Here is a 12,489-nt window from a genome sequence, read left to right on the forward strand (position 1 = left end):
AACATTACACAGCAGGTACACAACACACACTCTGAGAACATTACATAGCAGGTACACCCCCATCAAAAGCCTAACAAAACACCAGCACCAGCTATGATGGGCTACAAAAGGCAGAACAACTCTCTCTCTCTCTGTGTGTATGTAGGAGGAAGGGAGGCTACACGCTCCGAGCTTCAAATGGACAAAAATAAAAGCAGCGAGAGACAGGTCTGGAAACATGACGATAAGAAGAGAGAGGGGGAGACAGAGGTGGGGGTGTACTTCTTTCACTGCATCTTCATTTATTTTATTTCACCTTTATTTAACCAGGTAGGATAGTTGAGAACAAGTCCTCATTTACAACTGCGACCTGGCCAAGACAAAGCAAAGCAGTTCGACACATACAACAACACAGAGTTACACATGGAATAAACAAACATACAGTCAATAATACAGTAGAAAGAGTCTATATACAATGTGTGCAAATAAGGTAGGATAAGGGAGGTAAGGCAATAAATAAGCCATGGTGGCAAAGTAATTACAATATAGCAATTAAACACTGGAGTGAAAGATGTGCGGAAGATGAATGTGCAAGTAGAGATACTGGGGTACAAAGGAGCAAGATAAATAAATACAGTATGGGGATGAGGTAGTTGGATGGGCTATTTACAGATGGGCTTTGTACAGGTACAGTAATCTGTGAGCTGCTCTGACAGCTGGTGCTTAAAGTTAGTGAGGGAGATATGAGTCTCCAGCTTCAGTGATTTTTGCAGTTTGTTCCAGTCATTGGCAGCAGAGAACTAGAAGGAAATGGAGCTAAAGTAGGAATAGGCTTTGGGGATGACCAGTGAAATATACCTGCTGGAGCGCGTGCTACGGGTGGGTGTTGCTATGGTGACCAGTGAGCTGAGATAAGGCATGGCATTACCTAGCAAAGACTTGTAGATGACCTGGAGCCAGTGGGCTTGGCGAAGAGTATGAAGCGCGGGCCAGCCAACGAGAGCGTACAGGTCGCAGTGGTGGGTAGTATATGGGGCTTTGGTGACAAAACGGATGGCACTGTGATAGACTGCATACAATTTGTTGAGTAGAGTGTTGGAGGCTATTTTGTAAATGACATCACCGAAGTCAAGGATCGGTAGGATGGTCAGTTTTACGAGGGTATGTTTGGCAGCATGAGTGAAGGAGGCTTTGTTGCGAAATAGGAAGCCGATTCTAGATTTAAATTTGGATTGGAGATGCTTAATGTGAGTCTCGAAGGAGCGTTTACAGTCTAACTAGGTACCTAGGTATTTGTAGTTGTCCACATATTCTAAGTCGGAACCGTCCAGAGTAGTGATGCTGGATGGGCGGGCAAGTGCGGGCAGCGATCGGTTAAAGAGCATGCATTTAGTTTTACTTGCATTTAAGAGCAGTTGGAGGCCATGGAAAGAGAGTTGTATGGCATTGAAGCTCGTCTGGAGGTTAGTTAACAAAGTGTCCAAAGAAGGGCCAGAAGTATACAGAATGGTGTCGTCTGTGTAGAGGTGGATCAGATAATCACCAGCAGCAAGAGCGACATCATTGATGTATACAGAGAAGAGAGTCGGCCCGAGAATTGAACCCTGTGGTTCCTCCATAGAGACTGCCAGAGGTCCGGACAACAGGCCCTCCGATTTGACACACTGAACTCTATCAGAGAAGTAGTTGGTAAACCAGGCGAGGCAATCATTTGAGAAACCAAGGCTGTCGAGTCTGCCAATAAGAATGTGGTGATTGACAGAGTCGAAAGCCTTGGCCAGGTCGATGAATACGGCTGCGCAGTAATGTCTCTTATCGATGGCGGTTATGATGTCGTTTAGGACCTTGAGCGTGGCTGAGGTGCACCCATGCCCAGCTCTGAAACCAGATTGCATAGCGGAGAAGGTACGGTGGGATTCGAAATGGTCGGGAACATGGCTTTCGAAGACCTTAGAAAGACAGGGTAGGAAAGATATAGGTCTGTAGCAGTTTGGGTCTAGAGTGTCTCCCCCTTTGAAGAGGGGGATGACCGCGGAAGCTTTCCAATCTTTGGGAATCTCAGACAATACGAAAGAGAGGTTGAACAGGCTGTAATAGGGGTTGCAACAATTTCAGCAGATAACTTTCAGATTTTGCAGCTCTTTCAGAACATCAGCTGACTGGATTTGGGAGGAGGAGAAATGGGGAAGGCTTGGGCGAGTTGCTGTGGGGGGGTGCAGGGCTGTTGACAGGGGGAGGGGTAGCCAGGTGGAAATCATGGCCAGCCGTAGAAAAATGCTTATTGAAATTCTCAATTATAGTGGATTTATCAGTGGTGACAGTGTTTCCTAGCCTCAGAGCAGTGGGCAGCTGGGAGGACGTACTCTTATTCTCCATGTACTTTACAGTGTCCCAGAACTTTTTTGAGTTTGTGCTACAGGATGCACATTTCTGTTTGTAAATGCTAGCTTTTGCTTTCCTAACTGCCTGTGTATATTGGTTCCTAACTTCCCTGAAAAGTTGTATATCGCGGGGGCTATTCGATGCTAATGCAGTATGCCATAGGATGTTTTTGTGCTGGTTAAGGGCAGTCAGGTCTGGAGTGAACCAAGGGCTATATCTATTCCTAGTTCTACATTTTTTGAGTGGGGCATGCTTATTTAACATGGTGAGGAAGGCACTTTTAAAGAATAACCAGGCATCATCTACTAACGGGATGAGGTCAATGTCATTCCAGGATACCCGCGCCAGGTCGATTAGAAAGGCCTGCTCGCTGAAGTGTTTTAGGGCGCGTTTGACAGTGATGAGGGGTGGTCGTTTGACCGCAGACCCATTATGGATGCAGGCAATAAGGCAGTGATCGCTGAGATCCTGGTTGAAGACAGCAGAGGTGTATTTGGAGGGCAAGTTGGTTAGGATGTTATCTATGAGGGTGCCCGTGTTACAGATTTGGGGTTGTACCTGGTAGGTTCATTGAGAATTTGTGTGAGATTGAGGGCATCAAGCTTAGATTGTAGGGTGGCCGGGGTGTTAAGCATGTCCCAGTTTAGGTCACCTAGCAGCACGAGCTCTGAAGATAGATGAGGGGCAATCAATTCACATATGGTGTCCAGGGCACAGCTGGGGGCAGAGGGTGGTCTATAGCAAGCGGCAATGGTGAGAGACTTGTTTCTGGAAAGGTGGATTTTTAAAAGTAGAAGCTCGAATTGTTTGGGTACAGACCTGGATAGTAAGACAGAACTCTGCAGGCTATCTATGCAGTAGATTGCAACTCCGCCCCCTTTGGCAGTTCTATCTTGTTATAGTTAGGGATGTACATTTCAGGGTTTTTGGTGGCCTTCCTAAGCCAGGATTCAGACACGGCTAGGACATCTTACAGAGAGAGAGAGGAGGGGACAGACAGACAGACAGACAGACAGACAGACAGACAGACAGACAGACAGACAGACAGACAGACAGACAGACAGACAGACAGACAGACAGACAGACAGACAGACAGACAGACAGACAGACAGACAGGTGTCGAGACACCACATGAGTTTGAGAAGGTCATTGTAGAAATGAAAACAATATTTGCTGTTTGGTCATTTGATATGTTTTTGTTTACTGCCAATAATACTGTTCTCTCTCTCTCTCTCTCTCCCTCTCTCTCTCATAGTGTCTGTGTATCTGGTTACCATAGCAATCTGTCAATTACAGAGATTCCAGGTAATTCAGCCCTAATGCTGTCTGTTCAGGAGCGGCAGGGGAAAAGAGGGACTGGGAAAATACGAGGAGAGTAGAGGAGAGGGGGGTCTCCAATACTGCCAGTTACTGCCAGTTAAGTCCATATAGATCTGATGATCCCCTTTCTACCCTGCAGAGACACATGCAGAGAGAGAGATAGATAGAGAGAGGGATGGGGGATAGAGAGGAGGGAGAGGGGGAGAGAGAGAGAGGGGGGGATAGAGAGGAGGTAGGGGGGAGGGGAGAGAGATAGAGAGGAGGGAGAGGGGAGAGAGAGAGAGAGAGAGAGAGAGAGAGAGAGAGAGAGAGAGGAGGTAGGGGGGAGGGGAGAGAGATAGATAGAAAGAGGGATGGGGATAGAGAGGAGGGAGGGGGAGAGAGATAGAGGAGGGAGAGGGGGAGAGAGAGAGGAGGTAGGGGGGAGGGAGAGAGAGATAGAGAGGGGGGATAGAGAGGAGGTAGAGGGGGAGAGAGATAGAGGGGGGATAGATAGGACGTAGAGGGGGGAGGGGGAGAGAGCTAGAGAGGGGGGATAGAGAGAGAGAGGAGGTAGAGGGGGAGAGAGAGGGGTGTAGAGAGGAGGTAGAGGGGGGAGAGAGATAGAGAGGAGGTAGAGGGTGAGAGAGAGAGGGGGTAGAGAGTAGGTAGAGGGGGAGAGAGATAGAGAGGAGGTAGAGGGTGAGAGAGAGGGGGTAGAGAGGAGGTAGAGGGGGAGAGAGATGGAGAGGAGGTAGAGGGTGAGAGAGAGGGGGTAGAGAGGAGGTAGAGTGGGAGAGCGATAGAGAGGAGGTAGCGGGTGAGAGAGAGGGGGGTAGAGAGGAGGTAGAGGGGGAGAGAGATAGAGAGGAGGTAGAGGGGGAGGGAGAGAGATAGAGAGGAGGTAGAGGGGGAGAGAGATAGAGAGGAGGTAGAGGGTGAGAGAGAGGGGGGTAGAGAGGAGGTAGAGTGGGAGAGAGATAGAGAGGAGGTAGAGGGTGAGAGAGAGGGGGGTAGAGAGGAGGTAGAGTGGAAGAGAGATAGAGAGGAGGTAGAGTGGGAGAGAGAGGGGGGGTAGAGAGGAGGTAGAGGGGGAGAGAGATAGAGAGGAGGTAGAGGGGGAGAGAGATAGAGAGGAGGTAGAGGGTGAGCGAGAGGGGGTAGAGAGGAGGTAGAGTGGGAGAGAGATAGAGAGGAGGTAGAGGGGGAGAGAGATAGAGAGGAGGTAGAGGGTGAGAGAGAGGGGGGGAGAGGAGGTAGAGTGGAAGAGAGAGAGAGAGAGGGGGGGTAGAGAGGAGGTAGAGTGGAAGAGAGATAGAGAGGAGGTAGAGTGGGAGAGAGATAGAGAGGAGGTAGAGGGGGAGAGAGATAGAGAGGAGGTAGAGGGGGAGAGAGATAGAGAGGAGGTAGAGGGGGAGAGAGATAGAGAGGAGGTAGAGGGGGAGAGAGATGGGGGTAGAGAGATAGACTGCTAAATGCAGCTAAACTCCTCATAATGAAATGTTCTTAATATTCATCACAGTCTGAAATGTGTCAGGAATCACACGGATCCATTAAATGCATTACAGACTTGTTTTAGGGCACTTTGCTAGGCCCCTATGGGCCCTGGTCAGAAGTAGTGCACTATAAAGGGAATAGGGTGCCATTTGAGACGCAGTTCTAGCCTGCATTTAGTTTCCTATTAAGGCTTGGTGAATACAAGCAGATGTCACGTTGGAGTGATGCGCGCACACTCGCAACAACAATCCCTGTAGCAGATAGCTATGCACGGACGTCAGGACCTGGACAAACCCAGCTGAGTGACTGATGACAATGACAACACACCAGTCTGATGGCTATGGCTGTGTTCAACAAGATCTCTTTGGGATGTTTTCCCTTGCCTCGCTGGCTTGCTAGGTAATCAATCCTCCGATGATATCTGCGATGTGGTAGACGATAACCGTCTGATTATGTGTTTGCTAACTTGCATGAGCTGCGTCTGAAGTCGGACGTGATCGTATTTACTTCCGTGTAAACAAACCGATTTTTTTGATTGAGAACTGCGCATGCGACTTTGGATGACGCGCCCAGGAAATGGGTCTACAGGAGTAGGCAATATGGTGCATATATCAATAGGGACAGGAGTTTTTCCTGACCACAAGACAAGGTCAGCTTGTAACTAGAACCCTGAGGTTTTCCTGGGCTCAAGACAAGGTCAGCTTGTAACTAGAACCCTGAGTTTTTCCTGGGCAGGTCAAAATCAAATCAAATCAAATTGTATTAGTCACATGCGCCGAATACAACCTTACAGTGAAATGCTCACTTACGAGCCCCTTAACCAACAGGGCAGTTTCAACAAATACGGATAAGAATAAGAGATAAAAGTAACAAGTAATTAAAGAGCAGCAGTAAAAAATTATATATACAGGGGGGTGCCGGTACAGAGTCAATGTGCGGGGGCACCGGTTAGTTAAGGTAGTATGTACATGTAGGTAGAGTTCATTAAAGTGACTATGCATAGATGATAACAGAGAGTGGCAGTGGTGTGGAGAGGGGAGGGGGGTGGGGTGGGGCAATGTGAATAGTCTGGGTAGCCATTTGACTAGATGTTCAGCAGTCTTATGGCTTGGGGGTAGAAGCTGTTTAGAAGCCTCTTGGTACCGCTTGCCGTGTGGTAGCAGAAAGAACAGTCTATGACTAAGGTGACTGGAGTCTTTGACAATTTTTAGGGCCTTCCTCTGACACCGCCTGGTATAGAGGTCCTGGATGGCAGGAAGCTTGGCCCCATTGATGTACTGGGCCGATTGCACTACCCTCTGTAGTACCTTGCGGTCGGAGGCCGAGCAGTTGCCATACCAGGCGGTGATGCAACCAGTCAGGATGCGCTCGATGGTGCAGATGTAGAACCTTTTGAGGATCTGAGGACCCATGTCAAATCTTTTCAGTCTCCTGAGGGGGAATAGGTTTTGTCATGCCCTCTTCACGACTGTCTTGGTGTGTTTGGACCATGTTAGTTTGTTGGTGATGTGGACACCAAGGAACTTGAAGCTCTCAACCTGCTCCACTACAGCCCCGTCGATGAGAAAGGGGGTATGCTCAGTCCTCTTTTTCCTGTCGTCCACAATCATCTCATTTGTCACGTGACCAGCAATATTTCAGGGCCCAATAGGCGTCCAGTATGTAATTCAATAAGAGCTGTCTGGCGGGGGGTGAATGTATGGGTATGAAGGAGGAGAAAGGAGAGAGGAGAGGAGAGAGGGAGGGGTATATACTCAACAAGCTGTGAAAGCAGTTCAGCTCTGCTAGAATAGAAGGGTGTGTATGTTGGCATTGTGGGGGTCATACTGGACAGTCAGTTAATTACCGCCCCATCAGTTAGGACACTACCCTCTGGCTGTGGCTAGGGATGCCAAGATGCCAACCACACCAGTTATCCATGTTGTAATGTGGCTGTGGCTAGGGATGCCAAGATGCCAACCACACCAGTTATCCATGTTGTAATGTGGCTGTGGCTAGGGATGCCAAGATGCCAACCACACCAGTTATCCATGTCGTAATGTGGCTGTGGCTAGGGATGCCAAGATGCCAGGATGCCAACCACACCAGTTATCCATGTCGTAATGTGGCTGCGGCTAGGGATGCCAAGATGCCAGGATGCCAACCACACCAGTTATCCATGTCGTAATGTTGCTGTGGCTAGGGATGCCAAGATGCCAACCACACCAGTTATCCATGTTGTAATGTGACTGTGGCTAGGGATGCCAAGATACCAACCACATCAGTTATCCATGTTGTAATGTGGCTGTGGCTAGGGATGCCAAGATGCCAACCACACCAGTTATCCATGTTGTAATGTGGCTGTGGCTAGGGATGCCAAGATGCCAACCACACCAGTTATCCATGTCGTAATGTGGCTGTGGCTAGGGATGCCAAGATGCCAACCACACCAGTTATCCATGTCGTAATGTGGCTGTGGCTAGGGATGCCAAGATGCCAACCACACCAGTTATCCATGTCGTAATGTGGCTGTGGCTAGGGATGCCAAGATGCCAGGATGCCAACCACACCAGTTATCCATGTCGTAATGTGGCTGTGGCTAGGGATGCCAAGATGCCAACCACACCAGTTATCCATGTCGTAATGTGGCTGTGGCTAGGGATGCCAAGATGCCAACCACACCAGTTATCCATGTTGTAATGTGGCTGTGGCTAGGGATGCCAAGATGCCAACCACACCAGTTATCCATGTCGTAATGTGGCTGTGGCTAGGGATGCCAAGATGCCAACCACACCAGTTATCCATGTCGTAATGTGACTGTGGCTAGGGATGCCAAGATGCCAGGATGCCAACCACACCAGTTATCCATGTCGTAATGTGACTGTGGCTAGGGATGCCAAGATGCCAGGATGCCAACCACACCAGTTATCCATGTCGTAATGTGGCTGTGGCTAGGGATGCCAAGATGCCAGGATGCCAACCACACCAGTTATCCATGTCGTAATGTGGCTGCGGCTAGGGATGCCAAGATGCCAGGATGCCAACCACACCAGTTATCCATGTTGTAATGTGGCTGTGGCTAGGGATGCCAAGCATACCCATCACCCATGGCACTGCTCGGCAGACAAACAGTCTCTCTAATTCTCTCACTTATCCTGTATTACCTCCCTCCTTCCCTTCAACCTCCCTCCTTCCTTCCCTTCACCCTCCCTCCTTCCCTTCACCCTCCCTCCTTCCATCGCTCCAACCTCCCTCCACTTTCCCTCCTTCCCTTGCTCCCCCTTCCCTCCCTTCCATTTCTCTTTCTCCCTACCTCTCTATTTATTTCTCTCCCTCCTTCAGTCTGTTCTCTAATGGACAGCATGGTTGACCAGTTCATGGTTCTAATTACTTCTGTAGTCTAGACGTTCTCATCGTGAGTTCTCCCTAGATCTACTGGTTACTGTTGTTTCCTCTACCTATCTCCCCACCCCACGCACGCACGCACGCACGCACGCACTCACTCACTCACTCACTCACTCACTCACTCACTCACTCACTCACTCACTCACTCACTCACTCACTCACTCACTCACTCACTCACTCACTCACTCACTCACTCACTCACTCACTCACTCACTCACTCACACAATGCGTTTGAAGTATTTTCCTTCAGTAGAACTGTGATATGGTCATATAACAGATGCTTTTATCTAGAAAGTACATAACATTGAGCCATTGGAACCATTGGAGTGTAGTAGCTGTGTGTGTGTGTGTGTGTGTGTGTGTGTGTGTGTGTGTGTGTGTGTGTGTGTGTGTGTGTGTGTGTGTGTGTGTGTGTGTGTGTGTGTGTGTGTGTGTGTGTGTGTGTGTGTGTGCTCTATACTCTACCTGTGGTTCTTATCTTCCATCTGTAGTGTGTAGAACATGTCATTGGAGAGCAGAGCGCGGGTGTGTGTGTGTGTGTGTGTGTTTGCAGCGTTCTCCCCCCACTTCAGTTTCAGGCTCTGGGGGCCGGCAGCCGAACATTCCAAAGGAGGAGGAGCCGGAGGGAGGGGGCGTGTCCTAGCCACCAGGGGTGGGCTCAACGGGCCACAGCCAATCACATTCACCGCTTGGATCCGCACACTGAGAGAGAAAGAGAGAGAGGGGTTAGGATAGATTGAGTGTGTGAAAGTTAGTTTGTCCATAACCAGTTTGTGTGTGTGTGTGTGTGTGTGTGTGTGTGTGTGTGTGTGTGTGTGTGTGTGTGTGTGTGTGTGTGTGTGTGTGTGTGTGTGTGTGGGATCCCCATTAGTTCCTGCAGCAGCTATTCTTCCTGGGGTCCAAACGCACTTCCATCACACATAAAACTAAAGATCAAACAGTACATCATATAACATTATTACCCCAGTACATATCTACAGAACTGTATGGTCTGTGTGTCTGAGTACTAATGCTGGTTAACAGCAGAGGAGAGGCAGCATTAGAGGCGTTATAATGATGGATGTTTCCTCTGTCCACTGAGTCATGACTGACCCCTAACCTCACCTAGCCGGCATGCATCTAACCCAGTCTCTCCTGACTGACCCCTAACCTCACCTAGCCGGCATGCATCTAACCCAGTCTCTCCTGACTGACCCCTAACCTCACCTAGCCGGCATGCATCTAACCCAGTCTCTCCTGACTGACCCCTAACCTCACCTAGCCGGCATGCATCTAACCCAGTCTCTCCTGACTGACCCCTAACCTCACCTAGCCGGCATGCATCTAACCCAGTCTCTCCTGACTGACCCCTAACCTCACCTAGCCGGCATGCATCTAACCCAGTCTCTCCTGACTGACCCCTAACCTCACCTAGCCGGCATGCATCTAACCCAGTCTCTCCTGACTGACCTCTAACCTCACCTAGCCGGCATGCATCTAACCCAGTCTCTCCTGACTGACCCCTAACCTCACCTAGCCGGCATGCATCTAACCCAGTCTCTCCTGACTGTCCCCTAACCTCACCTAGCCGGCATGCATCTAACCCAGTCTCTCCTGACTGTCCCCTAACCTCACCTAGCCGGCATGCATCTAACCCAGTCTCTCCTGACTGACCCCTAACCTCACCTAGCCGGCATGCATCTAACCCAGTCTCTCCTGACTGTCCCCTAACCTCACCTAGCCGGCATGCATCTAACCCAGTCTCTCCTGACTGACCCCTAACCTCACCTAGCCGGCATGCATCTAACCCAGTCTCTCCTGACTGTCCCCTAACCTCACCTAGCCGGCATGCATCTAACCCAGTCTCTCCTGACTGACCCCTAACCTCACCTAGCCGGCATGCATCTAACCCAGTCTCTCCTGACTGACCCCTAACCTCACCTAGCCGGCATGCATCTAACCCAGTCTCTCCTGACTGTCCCCTAACCTCACCTAGCCGGCATGCATCTAACCCAGTCTCTCCTGACTGACCCCTAACCTCACCTAGCCGGCATGCATCTAACCCAGTCTCTCCTGACTGACCCCTAACCTCACCTAGCCGGCATGCATCTAACCCAGTCTCTCCTGACTGACCCCTAACCTCACCTAGCCGGCATGCATCTAACCCAGTCTCTCCTGACTGACCCCTAACCTCACCTAGCCGGCATGCATCTAACCCAGTCTCTCCTGACTGTCCCCTAACCTCACCTAGCCGGCATGCATCTAACCCAGTCTCTCCTGACTGACCCCTAACCTCACCTAGCCGGCATGCATCAAACCCAGTCTCTCCTGACTGACCCCCTAACCTCACCTAGCCGGCATGCATCTAACCCAGTCTCTCCTGACTGATATTTTCTGTTCCCGAAAACAAGTCACGCCTTGCAAAATTCCGCAAACTTTCAATAAATTCCCTGGTTTTCCTAAAATCCCGGTTGGAGGATTCCTAGAATCAGGGGGGAATAAGCAAGAAATCCGGAATGCTCCAACAGGATGGAAAACCAGGGAATTTTGCAACCCTAGTCATGCCTTTCAACATCATCCCTATGGAATAACTTGGAATAGAGAGGAATATAAAGAGGAAAAGCAATCACATCAACCTCAATCATCTAGAGTCATCTCATCCAGTGTATTACAGTTATAACGCTGTATTAGATCTGATCTCAGATCTGTTCTTACAATCACATCAACCTCAATCATCTAGCGTCATCTCATCCAGTGTATTACAGTTATAACGCTGTAGTAGATCTGATATCAGATCTGTTCTTACAATCACATCAACCTCAATCATCTAGCGTCATCTCATCCAGTGTATTACAGTTATAACGCTGTATTAGATCTGATCTCAGATCTGTTCTTACAATCACATCAACCTCAATCATCTAGAGTCATCTCATCCAGTGTATTACAGTTATAACGCTGTATTAGATCTGATCTCAGATCTGTTCTTACAATCACATCAACCTCAATCATCTAGCGTCATCTCATCCAGTGTATTACAGTTATAACGCTGTATTAGATCTGATCTCAGATCTGTTCTTACAATCACATCAACCTTAATCATCTAGCGTCATCTCATCCAGTGTATTACAGTTATAACGCTGTATTAGATCTGATCTCAGATCTGTTCTTACAATCACATCAACCTCAATCATCTAGAGTCATCTCATCCAGTGTATTACAGTTATAACGCTGTATTAGCTCTTTTCTTAGATCTGTTCTCAGATCTGTTCTTACAGTTCCTTAACCTCTATGGATAGTAATGGCCAGTCCTGAATGACATGTCAGGAATATAATATGTCTGGACTTACTGTGTTGTTGTTCCATCTATTTTCTGTTGTTTACTAGAGTCCCTCCAATGTCCTGTCTTCTTTTCCAGGAACCCTCCTCTCTCTCTCTGGACAATCTCACTTCCTTTCCCTCACTCTCTCTCTCTGTCTGGACAATCTCTCTTTTGTCTTTACTTTTCCACTGTGATCTCTCTCTCTCTCTCTCTCTCTCTCATTACCTTAATTATTTTGCTGTCTGACATTTACAGACAGTAACCTTTCCTTGATGACTTACACACACAAACACACACACACACACACACACACACACACACACACACACACACACACACACACACACACACACACACACACACACACACACACACACACAGGTTGTAGTTACTCAACCACAAGACAGAAAGTGTGGAAGATGACGAGAGAGAAGAGAAAAGGGGAGAGAAAGAGGATAGTGGAGAGAGAGAGAGAGAGAGAGAGGACGACAGGGGAGAGAAAGAGGATAGTGGAGAGAGAGAGAGAGAGAGAGAGGACGACAGGGGAGAGAAAGAGGATAGTGGAGAGAGAGAGAGAGAGAGAGAGGACGACAGGGGAGAGAAAGAGGATAGTGGAGAGAGAGAGAGAGAGAGAGGACGACAGGGGAGTG

General features: G+C 48.9%; 1 protein-coding gene across 4 annotated transcripts in view; it reads right to left on the reverse strand.

Moving 5' to 3' along the window:
* Window positions 1-12,489, reverse strand: part of fndc3ba (fibronectin type III domain containing 3Ba) — a 117,946-nt gene that overhangs the window by 10,502 nt on the left and 94,955 nt on the right. For all 4 annotated transcript variants that reach the window (XM_045697723.1, XM_045697721.1, XM_045697725.1 and 1 more), the window contains exon 24: window positions 9,007-9,243. In XM_045697723.1, coding sequence (XP_045553679.1) covers window positions 9,007-9,243 — 237 coding nt within the window. The remainder of the gene's footprint in view (window positions 1-9,006; window positions 9,244-12,489) is intronic.

The sequence above is a fragment of the Salmo salar genome, chromosome ssa16 (assembly GCF_905237065.1).
Source record: "Salmo salar chromosome ssa16, Ssal_v3.1, whole genome shotgun sequence".
Taxonomy (NCBI): Eukaryota; Metazoa; Chordata; class Actinopteri; order Salmoniformes; family Salmonidae; genus Salmo; species Salmo salar.